The sequence below is a fragment of the Pteropus medius genome, unplaced genomic scaffold (genome assembly GCF_902729225.1).
Source record: "Pteropus medius unplaced genomic scaffold, Ma_sr-lr_union100, whole genome shotgun sequence".
Taxonomy (NCBI): domain Eukaryota; kingdom Metazoa; phylum Chordata; class Mammalia; order Chiroptera; family Pteropodidae; genus Pteropus; species Pteropus medius.
In genome coordinates, this window is record NW_024350319.1 from 11,397,316 (window position 1) to 11,409,528 (window position 12,213).

Consider the following 12,213-nt stretch of genomic DNA (forward strand, 5'->3'; position numbering starts at 1 on the left):
TTCTAAAGTTGTTTAACTCACAGACTGCAAAGAAAAGATAAAATGTCCAATTACTGGAAGTAATTTGCAAAGACAAAATTGAATGTTAATATTATTCAAAGCCAAGAAAAAAATCTGAAACTATAAGAATAACCAAGACAATAGGACATAAAAAAATCACAAGCAGTAAACACAGCTCTTAAGCGCACAGTAAACACGATGGAGTTCCTGGGCTCTATTCATTTGACTTTGAAGAGTCATTTCACTAATGGATGCCACAGTGTTCCGATTTGTGAAATGCAAGTCTGAAACTAGGTTTCTCAGAAGCTAGAAATATGAAGTTCTGTTTTACTATGATTCCAAGGGAAAGAATAACATGCATGCTAAATCTCACTCAAAGCCTTCTGCAACAAAATTACCTTATCTGTGAAACATAGTATTTGAAAAAAATTTTGCTTGGGTCATTTCTTTCCCTGAGTTGGAGCTTTTTATTTTCTATTTATACAGGTTCTTAATGACTACAATTATCAGACATGTCAAATTTAAATATCAGTTAAATTTTCAAATCAGAGGCAATACACTACAAGATAATACACTAATGTAAAAAGGGAATAGAATTACAGTTTTCTGTTCAAACTCCCTGAAGATTATCATAGTGCACAAGAAAAATTACTAGAAGATTGGAAAAAAATGAAATAGCTGCTCTGCTTCTCAAAAAAGCTTAATCCTTAAGGACAACAAAATTGGTGAGAAATAACAATTTTCCAAAGAATAAGTTTTTCGCTGAATAATCCATCAAACAAAAATGGTAGAAAATGAAGGACTCAGTACTGGGTATTGGGTTTTAATATAGTTATTGTGTTTACTGATTACTTAAAATAGCTAAAAAGAGAATTAGTAAAAAAAAAAAAAAAAGGGCCATTCCACAGCATCTCAATAATAAATGAGTATTGGGAGAAAAAGTTTTAAATTACAAATATATCACAGTCTCATAAAATGTTGGCATTAAATCGTCTTTATCTGTGTGTGTTTTCTCTGTGTCTGTGATCCAGTTTTTTCTAATATAGGCATTCTCTACTTGAAAGGAACACAAATAGAGAAATATAGCCCTTTGTGAAACTGAGGCATATTAAAAGTAAACATGATCAGATGAAAAGGCAAGATGTCTTCTAGAGACAAGAGGGAATGGAGAGCACGATTAAAATTCCAATGATTAAGATGTCACAAGTTAGATTTCTTCACTAACTGAAACGTTTCTAATAAAGCTTACAGAACTACATAATTAGAACTACTAAAAGTAAAATATGAACATTAAATCACATTCTAAGAAGACTTGAGATAAGAGTGTAAGCTCCAAAACAACAAGTTTTGAGGTACTGTAAGTTTTCTGGGCAGAAAACTATCTTATCTCCTGAATATATTATAAACATTTTTGCTGCAAATACTAAAGAGAAAATTTTCATTCCACAAAAGTAGTATTTTTTCATATTATACATCTTTTATGCCCTTGCAAACCTTGAGCCACTGCATTTGCATGACTCAGATCAATGTGTGAGATTTCAATGTCCCACCCACTTCAGTCTCCTGTGGAAATAACGATGGCTTTCTAGACATAAGACTGGGATTCTAATCTTCTTCTTATCCTAAATGAATTAGGAGTAGCCTTGCACTTCCCCTTGCTATAAAATGAGGAGAATAATATCTTCACTGTTTACATAGCAGAGTAAATGTTATGAACTATAGATGCATGAGACATGATAATTTCTTTGATACAGAGATTTCACTGATAAATTTTCTTTGAACATTAATTCCTAGCTCAACATGTTATTAATAATAACATTACCAGACTTCTCCTTAGCTTACTGATGAGAATCCCATTAGAGAACTAAGCAAAGGCCTTAGTGTGATCTATATGAACTTGGGTCTGTCTCTTTTATCTATGTAAAGTAGAAGCAGCACATTACTCCTGTCTGTGTTGCATAGAGTATCCCGATTTCCAGTCCCCTATCTATCCTTGGCTATGTGATTGAAATCATCTTGTAGATTATTATCAATCACAATTAATTATATTAGTTGTTGGTAAACTGTACAATTTTTTAGAAACCTGGAATAAGTTGATTTATAACTTACTTTCAAAGTTAAAGTCTTTGCCTTCAGAGAATTTGCCTCTGAAAATTGTTCATCTTTTGAAGTTTCTAAACCATCTTTTTTTTTCTTTTTTTTTTTTACCTCAGGTTGTAATCCAAATTATATCAGATCTGATAAATCAAATGCATTTATAACAGAAGGACATTTAAAAACATCTTATAGATATTCTCTTCAGGCTCAGTATAATATTTTACTAAGGAATTGAATTTAAATTATTATTTCACAAGAGGGCATTTTAGTGAAAGTGAAATGGTTTTCTAAATAGATCTCTACTGTTCAGAAAAACTTTATGCAGATCTTAAGTGTGACTAACTTTCAGCAAGAAGTAGTAAAGCCCTAGGACAATTCTTTCATAAATAATGCCTACCTGAACATATTCTAAGAAAATGTAGAGTTCACCTCAGTGTGTATATTTATAAAAGCATCAATATTTATGATGCAAATCATAATTTTCTTGAGTTAGTATTTTAAAGTGTAAATATTTATTCTGTTGTTTGCCACCATGCTAGATCTTATAGCTTCATGAATTTTATTTTGTAAACCCTTTGATTTTTCTAAAAAAAAAATCTTTTTCTTATATCCTTAGATAAATATTCCATAGGAACTGATTATACAATATTGGAGAAATAAAAGAATTAATGAAGTCTCTGAAAGTATTTAACAACTAGGGTACAATTAAAGACTGGCAGCATTTGAATTTTTATTTACTCTCTGGGAGTAATGAGCAATAAGAGATAGGTACAAATTTTAAATGAGATAGCTGACTTACCTATGCAGACAGTTCCATCATTAGTGATAAACCTGTCTTGGTTACTGCTGGATCTAAAACCAGGTACACACATACAATAGTAACTTCCCTCTGTGTTAGTGCAGTTAGCATTTTCACCACAAGACTGGGTTAAATTCCCACATTCATTATCATCTGTGGAAATATAAATTTAAAACATTATTTTTATATAATTAAGATAAATTACTAATATTTTCCATTGGTGTTTGGAATTTTGACAGTTAAATAATTTGAAGTAATGCAAAGTTGATTTTTAAGAGAAGTTGATTCTAAAGAATCTACATTCTATACTTGTTTTATTTTTGTTTATAATGGGAAACTCTCTTTGTAGTTCCAAAGCAAAAAAGAATCCGTTACTTCAAAAACACAATATAGCTATTAAATGTATACTGGAATATTTTTCACATTTTATATGTAATTTAATTATAATAATTTCAATAAATATATACTCATTTGTGAATTTATAATACTCTTTATAATCAGTCAAAAGCATACCATAAGTTAAAAATGAAAAATCAGAGATTACAAATTAACATGTTCTAATCACATATCATTTATTTTTATCACTTATTCCTAAGAAGAATTTTGCATTAATAGGTCCATTTATTCATTAATGCATTTATTCATTACTATATACATTATATTGTCCTATACAAGAGTATACAAATATAAAAGATAAAAGATATGCATCATGGCCCATGGTCCTTACCCTTATATACTCTTCTAGTACAATTTATCAGAAAAAATATAGATTCATAAACCTTTTGTTAAAATCAGAAAATAGATTCATATTATCTATCAGATAAATGAAATAGAAAATATATTTCTCAGAAGTGATCATAATGGGCTGAAGGAGACAGAGTATTTTCAGGTGACATTAAATCCTCTTGTGGGTTGAATTGTATCTCTCAAGAAGATATGTTCAAATACTAACCCTGTGTCTGTGATTGTAACTTCATTTGGAAATAGGACCTTTGCATATGTAATCAAGTAAAGACCAGGTCATTCTGGATTAGGTAGGCCCTAATCCAAAGACTGGTGTCTTTATGTGGAAAATTTGGACATGGGGACCCAGGGGAGGGGCATAGAGGAAAAGGCTATGTGAAGACAAGAGACAGAGACTGAAGTGATAAATCGGTAAGGCAAGGATTGTCAAAGGTAGCTGACAACTACTAGAAATATGTGAGAGAAAAAAAGATTCTTTCCTAGACTTTATGGAGGGAGGATGGCTCTTCCAATACCTTGATTTCAAACTTCTAGCCTCCAGAATTGTGAGAGAACAAATTTGTGTTGTTTTGAGCCAACAAGTTTGTGGTAGTTTGTTAGGGCAGGCCTAGAAAACTAATAGACCCAGACTGGCCAATCTAAGATAGTTAAGTATTGGTTAGATAGAAGAAGGAAGGTCATTAAAAAAAGACAAAATATTGGGCAAACATGCAAGCATTGGGGGTGACTATTTCTGAAGACAGGGTGAAAGCCTATTGAGGAACACAGAGAGAGTACATGAAAAAGCAAGTTGAGTTTGAAAAATGTCTTAAATTTTTATTCTTCATTTTAATCGAACCATGTTTAATTTCTTTTTAAAGGATGAAATGTGTAACATTTAATTCACACACAGACTATTGCACACATATAGTGATAAGTAAGATTTGAAGATTTTTTCAAACATTTTATAAATATTAATTCACTTAATCTTTGCATAAGCTCTAGGAAGTAGATACCATTATTATCCTCTTGAATGGATGAGGGAAATAAGGCATAGAGAGGAAAAGTAATTTGCCAACATCACATAGCCATTTAGTTGCAGAGCCAGGTAGTTTGGTTCCAAAGCCTGTCTCCTTAACTGTTTTATACTGCTGCTTCTGTGAGGATGATTTTAAAAAGCCAAAATATATAGAAATGTATCTAATGAATCACAGATCCATTTTAGGAGAATAAAAGATATTGAGATAGTAATTTAAGAAAGAAACCGAAAGCTTTATTCGCAGTCTGTTTTTAATTTAAATTTTATTTTCACTTATTCATTTTCAAACATTAAGAATATAAATATAGAAGTTAACATTTGACAGACAACTAGTGGTGAATTCCTCTTTTTTCAAAAATGACTACTATGGAAATGTCAGGTAAGATTTGTCAATTCCAGCCTTTCAGGGTATTCAACCTATATAGTTATATTCCATAATTTTCTTTTAATATTTATATGCTTTAACACTTTGACTTATCATCTTAATTATTATAGGTCAACTTTTATAAATATGTCCAAACATGTAATGGCTCAGCACGATAAAAGATTTTTAGTGTTTTAGTCAGAAACCAGGATTAGTATTCAGGTCATAGGTGTGGCTTCTTCCACAATGGTTCAGGGATGCAGACTAGTTTCATTTAATGGCTACACAATCCCATAGGGCTGCCACATTGTCTGAATTCATCCAGGTGAGGAGTTGGGGTTGAATAGAACATATATACATGAATACAAAAATTACCATATATAAGAAAATGTATTTGATTAATAGCAAACCTACATAAATTGATTTGAACAAAAAGGGAAAATAACATTATACTTTTGAAGTTATTGTTGTAATTTCCTTAATCATCAAATGTCATTTGAATAAGGCATATCCATTGAATTAATAATTTTTACTCATCCCAGGCCAACCATGCATTTTTAATTTGTTTTGATATTTTGATATTATGCCTCTGATGGGTGAAAAAAGAAGAGCCGCGGCACTGCCTCTGCCTTTTAGAACCTGAGCGCCTTGATGGGTAGATGAGGATGTAAGCAAAGAAGAGAAGTGTGAGTGTGGGTGTGGCAAAAGCAGATTGCAAGGGTAAATATTAAACTCACTCATTTTACTTCAGTCAGGAAAGAGGTCAGAAAAATTTCACTGGGTCTTGAAAGTTTTCCTGCATTTTTATATTATTACATTTTGACATTATTACATTATTACATTTTTATATTATTTGGTTTAGATATAGTTTTACCTATTATGAAACAATTAAAAGATGTCATGAACAAAGAAGGAAATAATGTAATTGATGTCTTTTCAGCTCCCAACTGACTGTAGGATAGACTGCTAGCTTGTAGCATTCAGAGAACCCCATTTAAGACATGACTGATATTGTTGTCTGATTGACGTGATTACTAGAATTCACTGAAGGCTCCTGATGAACCAGGTACCATGCTAAGCACTTCATATACATGATCTGACTTGCATTTTTAATCCTCATTTAAACCCTATGAGACAGACATTATCCTCAGTTTAGAAATAAGGAAACTGAAGTATAAAAAGTTAGATTACCTTGCTTCGAGGCATACAGCTAATAAGTGGCAAAGTTTGATCCAAGCCTAAAGCATTGTGAATGTCAAAGTTATCTCATTTTTTCTAAATACTACATAATTAAAAAGGTTCACAGTAGTAATCACTATCATTTGTTGTTTATTATGTGCTAGTCATTGTGATCAGAAGATTACTGTAAGATGGAAACTTTCTCAAAAGATTGTCAATAGGATTAAAGGAGCTCATATACAGACAATGCTTAAATTGGTACCTAGCATGTAGCAAGTGCTATATACAGGTATGCTATTCTTATTATTTTAAAAATATTATTATTATTATATAAGTAACTAGAAATCAGCTCTTGTTACACCCTACTTAAAATCCTTAATAGTTAGCTGATTTGTAGCTGTAATGTTAGGCCCTTCATAAGTGCATGAGACTTATCCCTTCTCTATGTAGAAGTGAGCTTCCAAAGTCTGGGAACCAGTTTAAGTCATACACACACACACACACACACACACACACACACACACACACACACACACACCTTTATAATAAAGGTTATTGTAAAGAATCTATAATATAAGATCTCCAAATGCCTAGGTATTGCATTAGTTTTTATACTAAATACAAGGAAAGGTAAAATTAGTTTCCCCATAATTCAGCTTTAAAAATGCTAACAATTTGATGATGATCGTTGTAATTCTTTGAAAGAATGCTTAAAAGAAAGAAAATAAAAATCACTTGTACTGGTATTCTATTCATCTTTTGAGGCACTTCCATTTTAAGATTAATTCAGACAATGCAGAATATCCACTTCTGTACCTGGCTTAAATATTGGCATTATAATAACATTTTTTCATAAGGATTATTCCATGTTATTAAAACTTATCCAAAACATCAATAAAATGTTATTTCATTTTATGATGTAGAACAAAATTCTGTTTATTTCACAAAAGATCTCTGGAAACAGAATTTTAAATATATGAGACTGGCCTTGATTCTTTATTATTCCGTGATTTAAAGCTGAAGAAATGTAAGATCTTCAATGCAATGAGGATGTTTTTCAACTCAAATCTGTCTCATGGGTGGACTGGTAAGACCCTATGTTAGACCCTTTTCATAAGCCTGAGGCAGGCCTACCCCTAAAACAAAGGAACCAAGCATCACCTAGAGTGTCTTTTGCTCTGAGCAAACCTAAATCTCTACTTTAGGCACAGTGCCATTTCAGTTGCTTGGAAAAAACAGTTCAAGAGCAAAACCAGTCAGCCATGAGATGCAAGAACCTTTTCTCCAATGCCTAGAACATAGGTAGGCCAGGTCGCATACCTAAGATTTTTTTTTTTTTCCATGTTATGGCATCAGGCCTCTTTTTCCCTTATCATAGGCACCTCTCTGACATTTTGAGTTCTAATCCCTTGACCCTTTGAAAGTGTTGCTCTCCAGCATGTGGCCTGATTCGAGTGAATAGGACAGAGCTTCAAGAGAAGAGTTTTGAGCTTCCTCTAGAGGAGAGGCCAACAACTTGGAGATGTAAGAATAAAGGTTGGGCTCTCAAAAACTTGTATAGGCCAGGCAGGTATTAGTTTTTGATTCTGCCGGGAGTCAGACAATTGTTAGTTGGTACGGCTTCTAATACTGAGAAGTTCACATCTCATCTAAAGGATTTAAAATTTTTAAAATTTAACAGCATGTTTAAAACATTTTATTCAGATTTAGCATTTGGCCAGACATTTGTCACTCCTAAGATAAAACATATGAAGATTGGAGGAATTGGAAAAATTGCTGAAAATATCATAATAAAGTAAGATAAATTTTGAATGGCCTTATATAAAATGTTGAAATGTTAATATTTTATTAACATGGGTGTATTTAATTATTAAGTTATCTATTTTGTATACAGGTATATTATGCAACTCTATATGACCATATATGTATGTGTGTATATACATACACAGAAAGCAAACATGTACATGTATGCATGCAAAAGAAATTAAACTAGTTTATTAAAATTAACTGAGAGTAGCTCACAAATTGAACACAAGCATCTAAATCAAACTAAAGAAAAATATTTTACACATATTGGTTGTGATTCAATTATGTAGTTACTCAAATATTTATGGAATTTCCCAGTTCCCAAATGTGAATATGTCTATACTGGGAAATAAGTAAAAATTAATCAGAAAGTCAGGATCTGTGCCTTGCTGTCAGAGTTCGCATTTTAAAGCAAGTTAACACAGGAGCATATAATTGAGTTCTTATTAAAATAAAAAGTTTCAATTTTTATCTAAAAATTTGACTCCCTTCACAGCATACAGGGAGAAGTTTATATTAACTTTAAAAGGAATTGTGCTAGCAGATCAGTTATTGGTAATATAGAGAATGATGAAGATTGTATCCCTTGTGGTCTATAGCTGCAAAAATGATATGTAAAAGTACAGCAAAAAAGGATGCACTAGTCTGAGGTATTGGTCCGAGTCCAGGAAAATGAACCACTTTATATCACCTGATTGTGCTTCCAAAAACAAATTAACATGCCAGTGTATGTTGACTCCATCACATTTTTAAAAGTCTTGAATAACATATTAATAGACAAAAAAGAAAAGATTGACAATGATTTTTGTGTTTTTCTCAACTGTGTGAGCACTTGACCTCTTAACTTCCTTATCAAGAATTTGGAAAAAAAAATATTTTGTATCTATCTCCCAATCTTCTGCACTGGATTTACAATATGAAGGAATTCCCTAATGGTCTGACTCAAATCTTGTTCCATAAAATACCACTTATCTGAAAGTAACCTTCTCTCTTCCCCAAGATAGTGGAGATAGGCAAAAAATTACCTTTGTGAAGTAATATATAAATTTGAATTATTTAAATTGACTTAAACTTTCCAATGTCCAGCTTCATAATTAATTTTCAAGGAGAAAGTTTCTTTGGTTGGGGATAATACAGGAAAATAGAAGACCTGCTTCTTTTGTGCTCTTATTTCCATTGTTAAAATCAATTTGTCAGTTATGCTACCAACTCTCCGTAGCTCTATATTTAATACTTCTTGTGGGAGTATAAAATAAATATTTAAATTAGGATGCCATTTGAAAAATTCATTATGATACAGTTAAAATGGAGATAAATTTTAAAAATTTATCAAAAAATGCTAAAAAGGAGAAATATCTGGCATTCTTTGAGCAAAAATTCTTACTAGTTCTTGTCTAACATACTGAGTTGAGCACCGCAATAACAAAGGCATGCACACAGTCTGTAATGTAACAGGATCCATGGCTACTGGAGAAGACAGACAAAGACTCAAATTATTAGAATGTAGTATGTGTTAAAAATAAAAGAGCTATTTAACAGCATAATGGTAACTCAGAGAAGAGCATGTTTTCCTCAATAAGTTTTCAGAATAAAAAGGTAAAGATAATTCACAGGGAAGGTTTAAAGGGGAGAGAATGCTTCATTCAGTCATCGAAGTGGAAGAATTTAGACAAAGAAAAGGAGCCCCAACAATCCATTCAGACAAAGGAAAGAGTTTACCTAAATGCCTGGAAGTCTGCAGGAGCAGCATACTTTAGAGAACTATATTGTTGAATGCTGGGTATGAGGGTAAAGGGGCCTTATCCTATTTGCCAATGGTTGCAACAATTATTTCCTAAATCATTATATCATATTTCTGAAAGTGACAATGACGTTGTCCTTAACTATGAAGCATAAGACATCACGCAATTCTCATACAAATTAAAGGGACTTCTTCTTTTCTGTAGGGCAAGAAACTGAGCAGATAAGCATGGCCTAAACTGGAAAAACACTTGCTAAGAATTGAGAACTATATTCAGTAGCTAAAAGATGGCCATCATCAAATTGTATATAGTGGAGAAATCTGATGGGATTTGAATTTTAAAACAGTTTTTGAAATTCAAGGAAAATTATCTGAGATCCAGGTAGACCTGGTATAATACTGCAAGCCATAAGAAGAGTCAAAGAGAAAGGGGCATGGACTATATTTCAAAAATATTTAGGTATTAGAAGTCAGTGATCAGGGGAGAGAAAGGAAAGTGGGTAGGATTAAACTTGATTAGGTATGAATTGTAAATTGTGTCATCTGGATAATAGTTTCATGTAGATCTTTATATTATTATTTTTACTTTTATGTGTTAAGAATTTTTCATAATAAAATGATTTTTAAAATATCACTGAACTTGGAGACAATTGGATAGGAGTTAGTTGGAGAGGGAGAAAGCAAGGATGACTTCTAGATTCTGGCCTGGAAGGATTTGGTGGGTCAACTGATCCATTTACCAGGGCAGGAGAGAGAAGGAACTTTCTTCAGGGTGGAGAGTGAGTTCACTTTTAGATTTGGAAAGACTGAGGTGCCTTTAGGACGTTTAGATAGAAGTTATCAACAGTTGGAGTCAGCTTTATGCCATAAATGTTTAATCACTAGGTGGCATTCAAGACTCCTTTCTCCTCTTCCGGAGGATGCATCAGAATAAAAAACCTGGTATTTTACTAGGCTCCGGTGTAAGGAGCAATCCTGTTGTCACTGTCTTCCTTTGTGCTCATCTCTAGATGGATCCTCTCCCAGACTCTGCATCCCTTGATCTCAGCAGTGTAAATGAACTTTGCTGTAGGCGTTATTGCATTCTTGTTTTTCCTCTCCCCACTCCCCCATCCCCTTTACTTGGGTTTGTCTCTTTCTACCAACTGTGTGGTAAAGTCCAGAAGTCAGGATGTGCGAATAGAGAAAAAGGACCAAGGAAGACCCTGTTTTGTTCTTAGTGTGGGCAGGAAAATCTTTGGAGTTCTACGTGGTTCAGTACAGTTCACCAAAAAAAACCACACAGGGATTTAAAGTCTTAAAAGATGCGTATGCCAGAAATATCCTTTCAATAAATTTTTTTTGGGCAGCTTGTACCTATGTTTGGTGGTTTGTTACTCATTTAGTTATTGTGGGCTTATATTGAAAACTAGATCAGCATAAGTTATATTTCATAATCATAAAGAAGAGAGAAAATATTTTTCAAGTATTCTTCTAGATGGCTCGTTTTATTTAATGTAATTGTTATAATAACACAATGATTGATATTGTCCCCATTTTACTTATTAGGAAACTTAACACTCAGATGGATGGGTTAAAGCATGCCAGTTCAGAGAATCTGTTGGGCACAGTTTTTATACTTAATACTGCGTGGCTCCAAAGACCAAGTTGTATCTTTGCATTATAGAGGGAGGTGTATTTTGTCAAAAAGTGTGCTTCTAAACAAAGCACAAGTAGCAGGCATCTAATTCTCCAAATTCGAGAGTGAATTTGAGTACCTTAGTAATGAAACATTTTTGACAATAAGCCATACAATTATATTACTTTCTGTATGATAGAGTAAAATTTTACTGGTTTTATAAGACACTGACATTCCAGAATCTGAATAAAATTTGTTTGTGTTCCTTTTTTCAATCTATTGATTACAGATAGGAAAATAATTTTAAAAAGAGAAAATATCTCCTCTTTTTTTTCTAGCACTTTATATATGATTGGTAAGGCTCAAATTAATTGTGACAACTTGAAGACCAAGGAACTTTAACAGCAGCATCACTCTTACACACATTTTCTCTCTAGACTTGATTGCCAGTATTGCTCTGTAAATTTGACCACTAAAATGATTATAACCATTATGTGATTTCTTGCGCAATAGGCACTCTATGTCAAAGGTGGAGCAATGTAGAAGCTTTTTCCCGCCCCTCCCTCCCCTCCCATTTTTACCTAAGTCAGCCTGCTGGGCTCATTTCTTTTCATGGCACTGTCAATTCTCTTCTCATATCCAGCACTCTAATGAACTTAGAAAAATCATCATTATGAGCCTCCTCAATTATGGACTTTCTGTGGTTTGTATTTTTATTGAAAATATCAAGGTGAACATATAGGGAAGGAGGTAAAAGGGAAGTAAAGGTCAATGGAAGGAAGAGAAAAAAAGAACTGTAAGGAAACTAGAATGGGTTCAGTCGGTCAAGGAAAGTAATGGAGTTATT

General features: G+C 32.7%; 1 protein-coding gene across 1 annotated transcript in view; it reads right to left on the reverse strand.

The window, feature by feature from the left end:
• Positions 1 to 12,213, reverse strand: part of ADGRL4 (adhesion G protein-coupled receptor L4) — a 101,132-nt gene that overhangs the window by 43,374 nt on the left and 45,545 nt on the right. Inside the window, exon 3 of the mRNA XM_039838670.1 lies at positions 2,897 to 3,049. Within this exon, the coding sequence (XP_039694604.1) occupies positions 2,897 to 3,049 (153 nt within the window). The remainder of the gene's footprint in view (positions 1 to 2,896; positions 3,050 to 12,213) is intronic.